General features: G+C 53.3%; 1 protein-coding gene across 10 annotated transcripts; it reads left to right on the forward strand.

Annotated features, from left to right (window-relative positions):
- The first annotated feature begins 2188 nt into the window (after positions 1-2188).
- LOC105495509 (zinc finger and BTB domain containing 32) lies at positions 2189-15406 on the forward strand. 10 transcript variants are annotated; one of them, XM_071086357.1, is made up of 8 exons: positions 2189-2339; positions 11291-11407; positions 12889-13560; positions 13828-13872; positions 14122-14195; positions 14304-14372; positions 14498-14662; positions 14852-15406. In XM_071086357.1, exons 3-8 carry the CDS (start codon positions 12992-12994, stop codon positions 15124-15126), a joined length of 1197 nt encoding a protein of 398 aa, XP_070942458.1. In that variant the 5' UTR covers positions 2189-2339; positions 11291-11407; positions 12889-12991; the 3' UTR covers positions 15127-15406. The 10 variants fall into 10 exon arrangements, with proteins under 10 accessions (XP_070942458.1, XP_011763462.2, XP_024652958.1 ...); XM_011765160.3 differs by having other exon boundaries at positions 12889-13872; XM_024797190.2 differs by lacking the exon at positions 12889-13560 and having other exon boundaries at positions 2190-2339; positions 13698-13872; positions 14276-14372.
- Positions 15407-15565: the final 159 nt, after the last annotated feature.

Below are 15565 nucleotides of genomic sequence, written 5' to 3' on the forward strand. Positions count from 1 at the left end.
TCTCAGCCTCCTGAGTAGCTGGGATTACAGGCGTCCCCCACCACGTCTGGCTAATTTTTGTATTTTTAGTAGAGACGGGGTTTCACTATATTTGTCAGGCTGGTCTCGAACTCCTGAGCTCAGGTGATCTGCCCGCCTCGGCCTCCCAAAGTGCTGGGATTACAGGCGTGAGCCACCGTGCCCGGCCCCTTCCCCCATTTTAGCGGTTTCGCTCCCTATTGGGGCCAGGGACGCCTCAGGCTGTCTCTGTCAAGACCTACAGCTCTGGCTGTTGTCCCAGGCTCTTCCGCGAGGTGCTCTCCTGCCTCCTGACCACCCCCATTCCTCCCCGCTCGAACTCCTCAGCGAGCGGCTGCGAAGGACGCGCCAACACTCCGCGTAGCGGGAAGGGACCGAAATCGCATCGCAGCCTGAAATTGCTGCGCTAAACTCCCGCCCCGCTGCCCTCTGGTCAGTTTAAAGCGAAGACGAGCCTTAGGGCCAGTCAGAGGCGGCAGCGGAGGAGCCATGCCCGCCTCCTTGAGGCGCCCTGGCGTCTCATTGGCTGTGCTTGAGAATGAATCCCGGGCTAAGCCACTTAGAAAGGAGCGGAGCCAGCCAATCAGCGGTGCAACCGCCGCGGGGGCCGGGCCAGAAGGCCCGCAGACAAGCACCTCGGAAGATTGGCAAGGGGCGAGCTCGCAGCTTGTCAGCCCCGAAGCCCTGCCCAGGGGGAAAGCCTGCTGGAGGGAGTCTAATCCCCGGGCCAGTTAATGTTGGGGCAGCGCAATCGGCCGTTCCCTCTGCGGTGGGGTGGGGGGCGGGAGTGCTGACACGTCCGCGCGCCGTTACTCCTGGCTGAGCATACAGTCGAGGTGGCAGTGGGAATTGGAAGTGCGAGTGTCACACTGCCAATCACGGGGCAAGGTACTGCCCCCTCTTGTGTCTTCCTTGTCCCTGTACACGTCCAGGCGAGGCAGAGTGAGCTGTGCCAGCAGTCGTAGTGGAGTGGGACAAGAGGACAAGAGGAGAGAAAAGGGAGCTGTCCACAGGCACCGAAGCCTGGCTGACTTTTTTTTTTTTTTGAGGCGGAGTCTCGCTCTGTCTCCTAGGCGGAGTGCAGTGGTGCGATCTCGGCTCCCTGCAATCCCGGGGTTCAAGCGATTCTCCTGTCTCAGGCTCCCGAGTAGCTAGAATTACAGGTGCCCGCCACCACGCTCAGCTAATTTTTGTATTTTTAGTAGAGACGGGGTTTCACCATGTTGGTCATGCTGTTCTCGAACTCCTGACTCCAGATGATCCGCCCGCCTCAGCCTCTCAAAGTGCTGGGATTACAGGCGTGAGCCACCGCGCCCTGCCTGGCTGGCTCTTTTATTTTATCTTTATTTATTAGAGACAGGGTCTCACTGTGTCACCCAGGCTGCAGTGCAGTGATGTGATCATAGCTCACTGCAGCCTCGACCTCCTGGGCTCAAGGGATCCTACTACCACCTGGACCTCTCAAAGCGCTGGGATTACGGGCATGAGACACAGTGCCTGGCCTTGGCTTGCTCTTATGGGCCTCCAGGCCAATCAGGTGTGGCGGCAGCCTACACACCCCTACACACTTCCCAGATGGTAAAGGGTTGAGAGAAAGGTGACAGGGTTTGCAAATAGGAGCTACTTAGGGAGGCAAAATAGAAGCAAGAAAGGCAGGTCAGGCACGGTGTCTCACGGCTGTAGTCCCAGAATTTTGGGAGGCCCAGGCGGGAGGATTGCTTGAGCCCAGGAGTTCCAGGCTGCAGTGAACTATGATTGCACCATTGCACTCCAGCACGGGCAACGGAGGGAGACCCTGTTCATAAAATAAAAATGAAATAATTAAAAAAAAAAAAAAAAAAGGACAGTGGTACTCTGGAGCACTTGCTGAGGGAGCCTCCAGGGCTGTTCAGGTAAGGGAGAATCAGGGTCCAGTCTCTTCATGGAGAGAGTGGGAAAGGGCAGACTCCACAGCCAATCAACGCTGGAGCCCGGCTGGAAATCAATGAAATCTCAGCCTAAGAGGCCTGAAGCCTACGGACCAATGAGACTCAAGGCCCTGCCTCTTCACAGCCAATCAGCTGCAGGTCAGAGACAGACGCGCGGGAGTGGCGCTGTCCTAGGTGCCTCCCATGCTGCCCAGCGTGCTCAGCTGGCCTGAGCGGGGGAGTGCGACCCGCGCTGCAGCCAATCAGCGTCCGCCTCAGGATCTGGGGGTGACCACGTGCGGGAGCCTTGCGTCCCTGGCCTCGCTCCACTCCCCACTTTTAACGGTCACTCGGCCTTGAGCCATCCTGAGTGTATGTGAGGCTGAAAGGGAAGGAGGAACAGGGTCTGGGCCGGTGAGTGCCATAGTTTTTCTTCACTTTCTTGGGCTTGGGCCTGGCCCAGGCAAAGCTGGGGTGTGGGAGTTTGACTGGCCCCGTTGATGATTGGGAAGTGCGGGTTGAGGGCTTTAGCCCTTAGGGCTTTCCTCTGTCTTTGAGAGGCTGGAAATGCAGCCTCCTGGCCACCTTTAGGCCTAGGTTTGGCAGAGGCCAAGCCAGCTTGCCCTCTGGGTTGGTCCACGGCCCCTGAGGCCAGCCTGAGTGCGAAGGATGTTGTGGGGAAGTTGCAGGCCCTTAGCTCTGCACAGGGTCATTGACCATGAGGTATGGCCTCTGGACAATGAGAGGTTACGAGGGGTCTCTGGACTGAGCCTGAATCTGGTGACTGAAAGGAGAGGCCTGAGGATCTCCAAAGGTTATGTAGGGGCTGGGCACGGTGGCTCATGCCTGTAATCCCAGCACTTTGGGAGGCTGAGGCAGGTGGATCATTTGAGGTCAGGAGTTTGAGACCAGCCTGGCCAACATGGAGAAACTCTGTCTCTACGAGGTTTCCAAAAAAAATTACCTGGGCATGGGGGCACATGTCTGTAATTCCAGTTACTCAGAAAGCTGAGGCAGGAGCACAGCTTGAACCCGGGAGGTGAAGGTTGCAGTGAGCCGAGATTGTGCCATTGCACTCCAGCCTGGGCGACAGAATGAGACCCTGTCTCAAGAAAAAAAAAAAAAAAAAGAAAGGAAAAAAAAAGTTACGTAGAAAGTCACTGGCCAAGAGATGAAACTAGTGTTCACTTGAAGGTCTTCTGGGGTCTTTGGAGCCAGCCTGGGCTGGGAGTGAATGTTCTGGACTCCAGGTTGAGATGTTCTTGGGAGATTTCCCAGTATGGGGTCCAGGTTGGATGATGTGGCCAAGAGGTTAGGCCAGTAATCCTCTGGAGATTCTAGGGAGAAGGGTTCTGAATCTCAGCCAAGCTGTTTGCCCTGGATGAAGTATTATTACCCTGTGGTGGCTCTGTACAGAACTGGGATTGGGTGGCCGGGCGTGGTGGCTCACACCTGTAATCCCAGCACTTTGGGAGGCTGAGGTGGGCGGATCTCCAGGTCAGGAGCTCGAGACCAGCCTGACCAAGATGGTGAAACCCTGTCTCTACTGAAAATACAAAAATTAGCCGGGCGTGTGGCAGGCACCTGTAATCCCAGCTACTCAGGAGTCTGAGGCAGGAGAATCACTTGAACCCGGGAGGCAGAGGTTGCAGTGAGCCGAGATCATGCCATTGCACTCCTGCCAGGGCAACAGAGCAACACTCTGTCTCAAAAAAAAAAAAAAAAAAAAGCCGGGTGTGGTGGCTCAAGCCTGTAATCCCAGCACTTTGGGAGGCCGAGACGGGCGGATCACGAGGTCAGGAGATCGAGACCATCCTGGCTAACACGGTGGAACCCCGTCTCTACTAAAAACTACAAAAAACTAGCCGGGCGAGGTGGTGGGCGCCTGTAGTCCCAGCTACTTGGGAGGCTGAGGCAGGAGAATGGCGTGAGCCCGGGAGGCGGAGCGTGCAGTGAGCCGAGATTGCGCCACTGCACTCCAGCCTGGGCCGCAAGCAAGACTCTGTCTCAAAAAAAAAAAAAAAAAAAAAAAAATTAATTAAAAAAAAAAGAACTGGGATTGGGTCATGTCTGGAGCTTTTCAGTCTCCCTGTTCCACTCTTTCCCATGCCTGTTCTGATCATTCCCGGAAGATGAAGATATCAGGCTGTAGGTGTGGGACAGGTGCATGGGGAGGATGACGTCATAGTGGAGCACAGGAAGAGGTGTGTGAGATACTCTACTCTTTAGAAAATCACCCAGGTTGGGGCAGAGCGTGGTGGCTCACGCCTGTAATCCTAGCACTTTGGGAGGCCAAAGCAGGTGGATCACCTGAGGTCAGGAGTTCAAGACCAGCTTGGCCAACATGGTGAAACCCCATCTCTACTAAAAATGCAAAAAATTAGCCAGGCATGGTGGATGCCTATAATCCCAGCTACTTGGGAGCCTGAGACAGGAGAATCACTTGAGCCCACAAGGCAGAGGTTGCAGTGAGCCGAGATCATGTCACTGCACTCCAGCCTGGGCAACAAGGGCAAAACTCTGTCTCAAAAATAAATAAGTAGGCCGGGCGCGGTGGCACAAGCCTGTAATCCCAGCACTTTGGGAGGCCGAGACGGGCGGATCACGAGGTCAGGAGATCGAGACCATCCTGGCTAACACGGTGAAACCCCGTCTCTACTAAAAAATACAAAAAACTAGCCGGGTGAGGTGGCGGGCGTCTGTAGTCCCAGCTACTTGGGAGGCTGAGGCAGGAGAATGGCGTGAACCCGGGAGGCGGAGCTTGCAGTGAGCTGAGATCTGGCCACTGCACTCCAGCCTGGGCGACAGAGCAAGACTCCATCTCCAAAAAAAAAAATAAATAAAATAAAAATAAATAAATAAATAAATAAATAAGTAAATAACATAAAATAAAAGGAAACCACCCAGGCTGTCTTTATTGATGATCTTTTTATACTCATGGCACAGGGTGTTGATACCTAGTTTCATTCAGCTCTTCAGTGGTATTTATGCTTTCGGAGTACCTTCAGTACACCCAGAGTTCTTTAACCAGGGGTGAGGGTGCAAGGACTGGTTTATGAGTGGACTTCAAGGAAGTCTAACCCCCAAATCAGTTAATATTGGGGCAGCTCAATTGGCCATTCCCTCTATGGTGCAGTGGCGGTTGGGGGTGCTGGCACGTGAAGTGTACAGTTAAACCCAGCTCAGGAGACAGCCGCCAAGCATGGTGGCACATGCCTGTAATCCCAGCTACTGAGGAGGCTGAGATGGGGGAATGACTTGAGCCCAGGATTTCGAGACTGCAGTGAGCCATGATTGCACCACTGCACTCCAGGCTGGGTGACAGACCAAGACTGTCTAAAAAAAAAAAAAAAAAAAAAAAAAAAAAAAGAACAATTAATGGTATGCATGTATATTATGAGGAGGGGAGGGCAAAGAATAAGCAAGAGGATAGTTAACCTGTCCAGCCATGAGGCTCAGAGTAATCTGTCAATGTCTTGTCATGCATTCGTATGCAAAGTGGTATGAGTGTCTACTATTTTCTTTTCCTTTTTGTTTTTGTTTTTTTGTTTTTTTTTTTTTTTTTTGAGACGGAGTCTTGCTCTTGTTACCAGGCTGGAGTGCAGTGGAATAATCTCGGCTCACCGCAACCTCCACCTCCCAGGTTTAAGCAATTCTCCTGCCTCAGCCTTCCAAGTAGCTGGAATTACAGGCACGTGCCACCACGCCCAGCTAATTTTTGTATTTTTAGTAGAGACGTCGTTTCACCGTGTTGGCCAGGATGGTCTCGATCTCCTAACCTTGTGATCCGCCCACCTAGGCCTCTCAAAGTGCTGGGATTACAGGCGTGAGCCACCGCTCCCAGCCTGTGTCTACCATTTTCTAATGTCAGCAGTTGGTCCCAGGCTGGGTGGCTCACGCCTGTAATCCCTGCACTCTGGGAGGCCAAGGCAGGTGGATCACTTGAGGTCAGAAGTTTGAGACCAGCCTGGCCAACATGGTAAAACCTCATCTCTACTAAAAATACAAAAATTAGCCGGGCGTCGTGGTGCGTGCCTGTAATCCCAGCTACTCGGGAGGCTGAGGCAGGAGAATCGCTTGAACCTGGGAGGCAGGGGTTGCACTGAGCCAAGATCGTGCCACTGCACTCCAGCCTGGGCGACAGAAGGAGACTCTGTCTTAAAAAAAGAGGAGTTGGGGCCGGGCGCGGTGGCTCAAGCCTGTAATCCCAGCACTTTGGGAGGCCGAGACGGGCGGATCACGAGGTCAGGAGATCGAGATCATCCTGGCTAACACGGTGAAACCCCGTCTCTACTAAAAAATACAAAAAAAAACTAGCCGGGCGAAGTGGCAGGTGCCTGTAGTCCCAGCTACTCGGGAGGCTGAGGCAGGAGAATGGCGTGAACCCGAGAGGAGGAGCTTGCAGTGAGCTGAGATCCGGCCACTGCACTCCAGCCTGGGCGACAGAAGGAGACTCTGTCTTAAAAGAAGAGTTGGTCCCATGGCTGACACTCTCAACCTGATGGTGACTCCCTAAGAGATTTAGAACTATTGGAATAAAGCGGGCTCCTATATTATTTATGGGGCCCGGGCGAGATGACAGAGACTCCCTCTTTTCTTCCCACGCCTGGTGTTGGCCCATACTTCAAGGTGTCTCACATTCTAGCCTGCACATCCCAGCTCAGTCTACAAATCCCTTACACAAAATCAGGGTCTAGCATGTGCGTACATCAGTCAGAGTCCATTCTCATGAATACAGGCTGGGGTTGAGTCCTGTGTAGGGGGCCTCAGAGTCATTTGGTCCAGGAAATCCCGGGTGCTGAGTTCTGAGAGCACGGTCCAGAAGTGAGGTGGGAGCTCACAGTTCCCAGTAGGCACTTTCTAGATGCCTTTTGACTCAGCCTATGCGAAGGGATACAGCCAGAGGAGGTCCAAGTGGGACCCTTTGCCCAGGTTTAAGTCAACACTAGTATTCTGTACTGGTCTTGAAACAGCCCCTGTGAGGAAACTGAGGGTCTTGGAAGAGTTAGCTCTATATGAGCGCTGAAGAGAAGGGCCATTCACTGTGAATGGATGTAGTGAAACCTGTTTTCTGACTTCTAGTCTAGTTCTTTTCCCAGTTAATCTACAAAGGGTGTGCTATGAAGGGGTCTCTATGACCTAGATTCAGCTCACCTGGGTATGACTATATCTGCTTCTTGGGACATATAGAGCACAAATTTAAGGGAAAAAGGGAACTAATTCACTCCTTGTGGTGTCTCTTTTCTGGAAGTCTTGGATGTCCTTAATTAGAAAGAAAGACTGAACTTTTTTTTTTTTTTTTTTTTTTTTTTTGAGACAGAGTTTCATTCTTGTTGCTCAGGCTGGAGTGCAATGGCACGATCTCGGCTCACTGCAACCTCCGCCTCCCAGGTTGAAGCGATTCTCCTGCCTCAGCCTCCCGAGTAGCTGGGATTACAGGCATGTGCCGCCAAGCCCAGCTAATTTTTTGTATTTTTAGTAGAGACAGGGTTTCTCCATGTTGGTCAGGCTGGTCTTGAACTCCCAACTTCAGATGACCCGCCTGCCTCGGCCTCCCAGAGTGTTGGGATTATAGGCGTGAGCCACTGCGCCTAGTGAAAGAGTGAACATACTTAAACTTCATGTAAGATTTGGATAATCATTCTTAATCTATATAAAATGCTGTGGGGAATTTAACCACCTTCATTTGTGGAAAGAGATGGGTTCATGGGAAAGTGGCGAGTTCACATAATTTTTCTAAATTGAATGTTATTCAACTTGGCTTGGGAAGAGGGCTTGATATTTAAAATAAGTGAGATAGAAGGAAAACTTTTTCACAAAACAAATGATCATCCCTCTCATTGGTCTATTCTGATGGTTTGATTTTAATTATAATATTTAAGGAGAATTGGTATTTGTGTTGCTGTGTTGACCTTGTTACATCAAGCTGGGTTGTGCCTGAAGTTCATGACACAAGGATTTCTGGGAAGCTCTGACTTTGTAGCCAGGGTGTGCCCCGAGCCCCTTGCACATTTTCCCCTTAGTGTCCCATTGGTCAAGCCTATCAGTAAGAATAAGAAATATCAGATTTCAGGCCAGGCGTGGTGCCTCACACCTGTAATCCCAGCATTTTGGGACGCCAAGGCGGGCAGTTCATGAGATCAGGAGTTCGAGACCAGCCTGGCCAGCACGGTGAAACCCATCTCTATTAAAAATACAAAAAATTAGCCTGGTGTGGTGATGTACGCCTGTGATCCCAGCTACTCGGAAGGCTGAGGCAGGAGAACCACTTGAACCCAGGAGGTGGAGGTTGCAGTGAGCCGAGATTGTGCCACTGCACTCCAGCCCAGGCAATAGAGCAAGACTCTGTCTCAAAAAAAAAAAAAAAAAAAAAAGATTTCAAATTTTATTTGGTAATACGAGTATCAGGCCAGGCATGTAGGCTTATGCCTGTAATCCCAGCACTTTGGGAGGCTGAGGTGGGTGGATCACCTGACATCAGGAATTTGAGACCAGCCTGGCCAACATGGTGAAACACCATCTCTAATAAAAATACAAAAAATTAGTCAGGCATGGTGGTAGGCACCTGTAATCCCAGCTACTTGGGAGGCTGAGGCAGGAGAATTGCTTGAACCCGGGAGGCAGAGGTTGCAGTAAGCCGAGATTGCACCACTGCACTCCAGCCTGGGCAACAAGAGTGAAACTCTGTCTCAAAAAAAAAAAAAAAAAAAAGTAATGTAAGTATTAAAAACGACTGAGAGGCAGATATCATATCTCCTTTCCTTACATACTCCCTTTCCAACCATGCCCTACCTAATCTCTCTACTTACTCTACCCTCTGGCAGGACACAGGCTTGCGTCCGTATAACCTGTAGTTTCCTTGCTCTTCCCAGAGAGACAACTGCAGATGATTACTACCGAGTCAGCCAGGAAGAGGAAGAGGGGCAAGGCTTTTGAGTCTAGGGAGGGGGAGTCCTTTTAAGAACAGCAACAGACCAGGCACGGTGGCTCACGCCTGTAATCCCAGCAGTGGACCACCTGAGGTTAGGAGTTCGAGACCAGCCTGGCCAACATGGTGAAACCCCATCTCCAGTAAAAATACAAAAATTAGCTGGGTGTGATGGTGCGTGCCTGTAACCCCAGCTACTTGGGAGGCGGAGGCACAAGAATTGCTTGAACCCAGAGGCAGAAGATGCAGCGAGCCGAGATGGCGCCACTGCACTCCAGCTTGGGTGACAGAACAAGACTCTGTTTCAAAACAAAAACAAAACAGCACCAGCAGCGTCCCTACTCTTCCAAGTCAAAGTGCCGTCTGCTTCTGCTTCTGCCATCTGTGCTCAGTGGAGGATGGCTTGGGTTGCACTGTCAAGGCTAGAGAAGGGCTCAGGGTGTCATCAGCATAAGGGTTGCAGTGCAGAGGGCCCTGGAGATAACTCTAGGAGGCGATCTCTAAGGGGATATCCTTAGATGGGGTTCCCCATTCTTGGGGGCTTTTGTTCACTGAAAGGGGAGTTCCCTTGCCCCTCCTCCCTTTTAGGTTCCCCAAAAGCCCACCGATGCTCCCTGTCAACTACATTTGGCTTACACAGAATGCTGCCCTTTGAGCAGTCTCCAACTCTCTCGATCATTAATGAGCAAACCAGCGGGGGAGCTGAGTCACAGGCACATGATGTGGGGCTGGAAAGCGAAGGGGCCATACTTAGATAGACGACCACGTAATCGTCCAGACCCCTGTACCTTTCCTCTGTCCCTGGGGCTATTGAGGGACTCTGTATTTCTGTGTTGGAGGAAGGGTGTTTCCCTCTGCATACACACATATCAGAGGGATTGATGCTTTATGTGTCTTTTATATGGGTGTCTAATGCGTCCCTGGGTGTGGTGGTGTGAGGAATTAGAAAGCACAGAAATGGAAAATACTTAACGTTCAGAGTAGCAGATGAACACAGCTCTCACATTTGCATTTTCCCTTTCGTTCTGACTCATCTTCCCCTCTCCCCACTCTGTTGCCCCTCCACCAGCCTCACCCATTGACACACCCTGTCTGATCTAGGAAGGGTTAACATGTGCCCGCACCCATGTGGAGGGAAGGTGTGGTGGGTCTGGAGAGAGAGAGTGGGAGGCTAGTCAGAACATTTGGGGGTCCTGGAGCCAAAGAGAGAAACGGGAGCTTAGAGACACAATATTTGGGTCTGGGAGGGGACGAGGACTCTTAGATCCTTCTCCCTTAAGAGAAGCCTATGGGATGCCGGGTGCAATCCCAGCACTTTGAGAGGCTGAGGTGGGTGGATCACCTGACATCAGGAATTTGAGACCAGCCCGGCTAACATGGCGGAAACCCTGTCTCTACTAAAAATACAAAAATTAGCTGGGCGTGGTGGCGGGCCCCTGTAATCCCAGCTACTCGGGAGGCTGAGGCAGGAGAATTGCTTGAACCTGGGAGGCAGAGGTTGCAGTGAGCTGAAATTGCGCCACTGCACTCCAGTCTGGGAGACAGAGCCAGGCTCTGTCTCAAAAAAAAAAGAAAAGAGAAGCCTATGGGGAAGCAGACCGTGCCTTGTCACCAGAGCAGCTTACCAGTACCTGACTACCTGACTTGTTTATCTCCCAATAATTTACTGTGTATATGATACACCAGGCACATATCATAAATGCTTTATTAGCTGGGTGCGGTGGCTCATGCCTATAATCTCAGCACTTTGGGAGGCCAAGGCCGGAGGATCATTTGAGCCAAGAGTTCAAGACCAGCCTGGATAACATAGTGAGACCCCCGTCTCTACCAAAAATTAAAAATTAGCTAGGTTCGAACCCGTAGTCCCAGCTCTTAGGAAGCTGAGGTGGGAGGATCACATGAGCCCAGGAAGCTAAGGCTGCAGTGAGCTGTGATCGTACCACTGGGCAACAGAGCAAGACCCCGTCTCAAAATAAATATATCATCAATATTTATTGGATAAATGAAAATTTTGCTATAGGATCAGGGATAATAGAATAATAAGAAACAGAAAAAGAAACTTGAGCCTTTCAGACTTCATCCCTTCCTCAGATTGAAGAGTTCTAAAGTGTGAAAAGAGGGGAAACCTCCGGGGACCTTGACCCCTTGGGCAGGAAGTGAAAGAAACCCAAGTCCTGATTTCAGAGAAATGTCATTTGTCATCAGCCCAAGAAAAGGAGGTTTTTCTCTTCGAAGACCACCACAGGTCCTTCCTGGGGTTGCCCCTTTCAGAGCTTGATGGGAGGATCTGAGTCACTCACACATCCAGCCCCCAGGTCATTCCCAGCCAGCAAATGAGGTTTCCCAGTACCAAGTCAGGGAGAGGGAGGAAGCTGGCTTCTGGCTCCTCTAGTCTATTCTTGGGATCCAAATGTTTCAGTCCTTTTTACTTCCGCAGCTGTAAGCTCTGCCGTCATCTCTAAGAAACGACCATACCACTGAATGCTACTGTGTACTTACAAACCACGCTCATATTCGTCACGTCATTTCATCTTCACCCCCACCTCCAAATGAGGTAAGCAGATATTATCCCTATTTCATGAATGAGGTTACTGAGGCCCAGAGAAGTGACTTGCCCAAGATGACTCAACTAGTAAATGGCAGAGATGAAACTCAGAGGCAGGGTTGATTATTCCAAGGTCCTTGCTGTCACAGATACACTGCTTTGACTCTAGGAGTTCACACACAAAGTGAGGAGACAGGAGGCTAGGGGCAGAACGTGTGTGTTCTGGAGGTAGAGGGATGGTCTCTCCTGCAGGCAGAAGGCAGAGGCAGGGTTAGAAAACCACACCCTCTCGGGGGGACTGTGGAAGACTGATACTTGGGACATCCAATGGAGGCCTGTGAGGTCAGGGGCGGGGCTAGCTCCAGGGGGGGCCCCAGGAGCCCCAACAGTAGTTCAGAGCATGCGGTGTCCTGGAAGAAGCTACAAGCGGTGAGTGATGGCCTCTCCCCAGCTGAGGCCTTCTTCCCATCACAACTCTTTCTGTCCCCTCCCTGCCAACCTGGAGCCCTCTCCCTGAGGTGTCCAAGTGTGGCCCTCCCCACCCCAAGGGCCCTTGCTCACAGGGAGCCTGCACCTAGGACTCTGCCTGCTGGGTGCTAAGACACTGAGGTTCTGGTTCTTTTCGTATCTGGGTTCCCAGCTCTCTTTTTAAAAGCCAGTGTGGTGGTTCTGATGTGTGAGAAACTCCTGCCTGGTTGGGTGCTTTCTATTCTTCACTTTTTGCCTTATGAAAAACAAATTAAACCATCTCCTTACCCGAATCTTGAGAGGAAACAGCCTCCCTGTCTCCAGTCCCCATGTCCCTTCCTCCCATCTCCTCAGGGGTCCATTCTCCAAAACCTCTATCAATGGGTCAGGAGCCTCCACTCCTGTGGCTTCTGCACCTGCTCTCCTCATTCTCTGGATGGGAATGTCTGGTTCCTTCCCTGAGGACATGTTCTAGAAGCTTCAGCTTCACGGTGATGACTGCCGGATGCCTTAGCGTCTGCGTTCCTGCAGCCAGGATCCCTATCATGCTGCCCTCTCTGCCTTTCAGGCACAACGGGCTTTTGGGGGAGGACCCACCAGCTTTCTAAGCTCTCCCGTGAAGTTGTGTCATGCTCCATCCCTTAGTGCCGGGGTTGACTGGGTTTTGTGGTGATCCTCGTCTGTACTGAAGAAAGCCTGGCTTGTGCAGAGGTGTTTCCCTGCACAGGGGCTTGGAGAAGCAGAAGTGGCAGTATCTGATATCTTTTACGTCAGAGGCTGCTAACTGGAAGACTTCCCACATGCCTGTCTTAAAACCCACTACTAGCTATTTCTGTTAACTGACTGGCCCTTGCTCTTTAAGTCCTGAATTTGGTCTGATTTCCATTCTCTCGCCACCATGCCTACCTGCTATGATTCTGGATAAGCTCCAATCCTCTCTTGGGTTACTTTATTTGCTCACTCAGGACAGAGGGCTCTGATCTAGGACCAGCAACTCACACTCTCTCCCCTCACATCCACAGGCTTGAAATGAGATGAGATGTTCCTCCCTCCCCTTTCAACCATGGACCTCACACTGTGGCCTTTCTCTTAGAGCCTCTGAGATTGGTACCCAAGCAAGGCACAATGTCCCTGCTCCCCATAAGACTGCCCAGCCCCTATGGCTCTGATCGGCTGGTACAGCTAGCAGCCAGGCTCCGGCCAGCACTATGTGATACTCTGATCACCGTAGGGAGCCAACAGTTCCCCGCCCACAGCCTGGTGCTAGCAGGTGTCAGCCAGCAGCTGGGCCGCAGGGGCCAGTGGGCTCTGGGAGAAGGCATCAGCCCTTCTACCTTTGCCCAGCTCCTGCATTTTGTGTATGGGGAGAGTGTAGAGCTGCAGCCTGGGGAGCTAAGGCCCCTTGAGGAGGCAGCCAGGGCCTTGGGAGTGCAGTCCCTGGAAGAGGCATGCTGGAGGGCTCGAGCGGACAGGGCTAAAGAGCCAGATCCAGTCCTGAAGAAACATCAGGAGGAGCCAGAGAAACCCTCAAGGAATCCTGAGAGAGAACTGGGGGACCCTGGAGAGAAGCAGAAACCAGAGCAGGTTTCTAGAACTGGTGGGAGAGAACAGGAGATGTTGCACAAGCACTCGGCACCAAGAGGCAGCTCCGAGATGGCAGGAGCAACACAGGAGGCTCAGCGGGAACAGACCAGGTCAAAGGAGAAACGCCTCCAAGCCCCTGTTGGCCAAAGGGGAGCAGATGGGAAGAATGGAGTGCTCATGTGGTTGAGGGAGAATCCGGGGGGCTCTGAGGAAAGTCTGCGCGAGCTCCCTGGCTCCCTTCCCCCAGCAGGCTCCCTGCAAACCAGCGTCACCCCCGGGCCCTTGTGGGCTGAGGCCCCTTGGTTGGTGGGGGGCCAGCCTGCCCTGTGGAGCATCCTGCTGATGCCGCCCGGATATGGTATTCCCTTCTACCATAGCACTCCCACCACTGGAGCCTGGCAGGAGGTCTGGCGGGACCAGAGGTGAGTGGAGGGGCCTAGTTCCCGGCCTCCAGGCTGGGAGGGTGTGGCCCAGGAGGGGCAGCCCTGCTGGGTGGAAAGGCACTGCATCTCTACTGCACAGTTCCTGAGCTGGGGATGAGACAAGAAGCTGCCGCCACAGGGCATGCCGAAGCCCAGCCCCGGGGAGAGGACTTGGGACGCCCCCTCTTCAGGAAGAGGGCAGGCTCTCAGGTTTAGTCAAGGCTGTAACTCTTCCCCACCCTATCCCAGGATCCCACTGTCCCTTAATGCCCCCAAAGGGCTCTGGAGTCAGAACCAGTTGGCCTCCTCCAGCCCCACCCCAGGTAAGCCCCTCGATGCCCTGCATACACCTGTAACACGGTGCCTTCTCTGGGGTGGGGCTCCAGGAGTCCAGCCTGAGCAGGGCCCCTACCTCCCACTGTTCTCTCCAGGTTCCCTCCCCAAGGGCCCCGCACAGCTCAGCCCTGGGGAGATGGAAGAGTCTCATCAGGGGCACACAGGTGAGTCGGGCCGGGGCACTCGTGCCTCAGCCCCACTGTAGCCCTTGATTTCCTGCCTGAATGGTACAGTGAGTTGACGCTGGGATTCCTGGCCCTGCCCTCCTTTGCCTTCTCTGTCCCCACAGGTGCACTTGCAACCTGTGCGGGTCATGAGGACAAGGCAGGCTGCCCACCTCGCCCGCACCCTCCCCCGGCCCCTCCTGCTCGGTCTCGGCCCTATGCGTGCTCTGTCTGTGGAAAGAGGTTTTCACTCAAGCATCAAATGGAGACGCACTACCGAGTCCACACAGGTATGGGCGCCCCGCCCTGTGTGAACTGTCAGCTTTCTTCCCAACTCCGCTCCTGAGTCTCCCCCTGCGTCTCCACCTGCGTGTCCGGTTCCCGCGCAATCCCCTCACCCCGTGGCCCGATCCACCCCTAACTTGGCCAGCTTTCGCCCGCTTCCTTCCTTCACCCTCCTCCCCTTCCGACCGCTCTAGGAGAGAAGCCCTTCTCCTGTAGCCTTTGTCCTCAGCGCTCCCGGGACTTCTCGGCCATGACCAAGCATCTGCGGACTCACGGGGCCGCTCCGTACCGCTGCCCGCTGTGCGGGGCCGGCTGTCCCAGCGTGGCCTCCATGCAGGCGCACATGCGCGGTCACTCGCCCAGCCAACTCCCGCCAGGATGGACCATCCGCTCCACCTTCCTCTACTCCTCCTCGAGGCCGTCTCGGCCCTCGACCTCTCTCTGTTGTCCTTCTTCCTCCACCACCTGACGGGGTGTCGGTAGCGTCTTAGTCAAGAGTCCAATTAAAGAACGAAAAGCGGGCCGGCTAGGCTTCTGACCTGGCACCGCTGCTACGGCGGCCTAGCAAATTCCGCCCCAGAAAGGGCACCGAGTGCCCTCTCCTGGACGATCGCGGGTCGCAGAAGCCCAGGCCAGCGAGCCCTACAGGGTGAGGACACTGAAGTGTGCAGAAGCGAAGGTTAACAGTAGTGGGGGGGGGATTGTCGATCTCATCACCATAATAAAGAGTTTCCTGTGCTCTCCCTTCAGGACTAGAAAGCCAAGTTTAGTCTGTGCACACCCTCGCCCACGCCCCTTGTCCTGTAGCGGCCCCTGGTGGTCCTGCGTCCGCCGTCCAGCGGGGTGGACACTTCCTCCACCCCCGAGGCTCTCAGTCCTCCCCAGGAGGCAGCCGGCCGCGAGGGCTC

Source organism: Macaca nemestrina, chromosome 20 (assembly GCF_043159975.1).
Source record: "Macaca nemestrina isolate mMacNem1 chromosome 20, mMacNem.hap1, whole genome shotgun sequence".
In the NCBI taxonomy this organism is placed as follows: domain Eukaryota; kingdom Metazoa; phylum Chordata; class Mammalia; order Primates; family Cercopithecidae; genus Macaca; species Macaca nemestrina.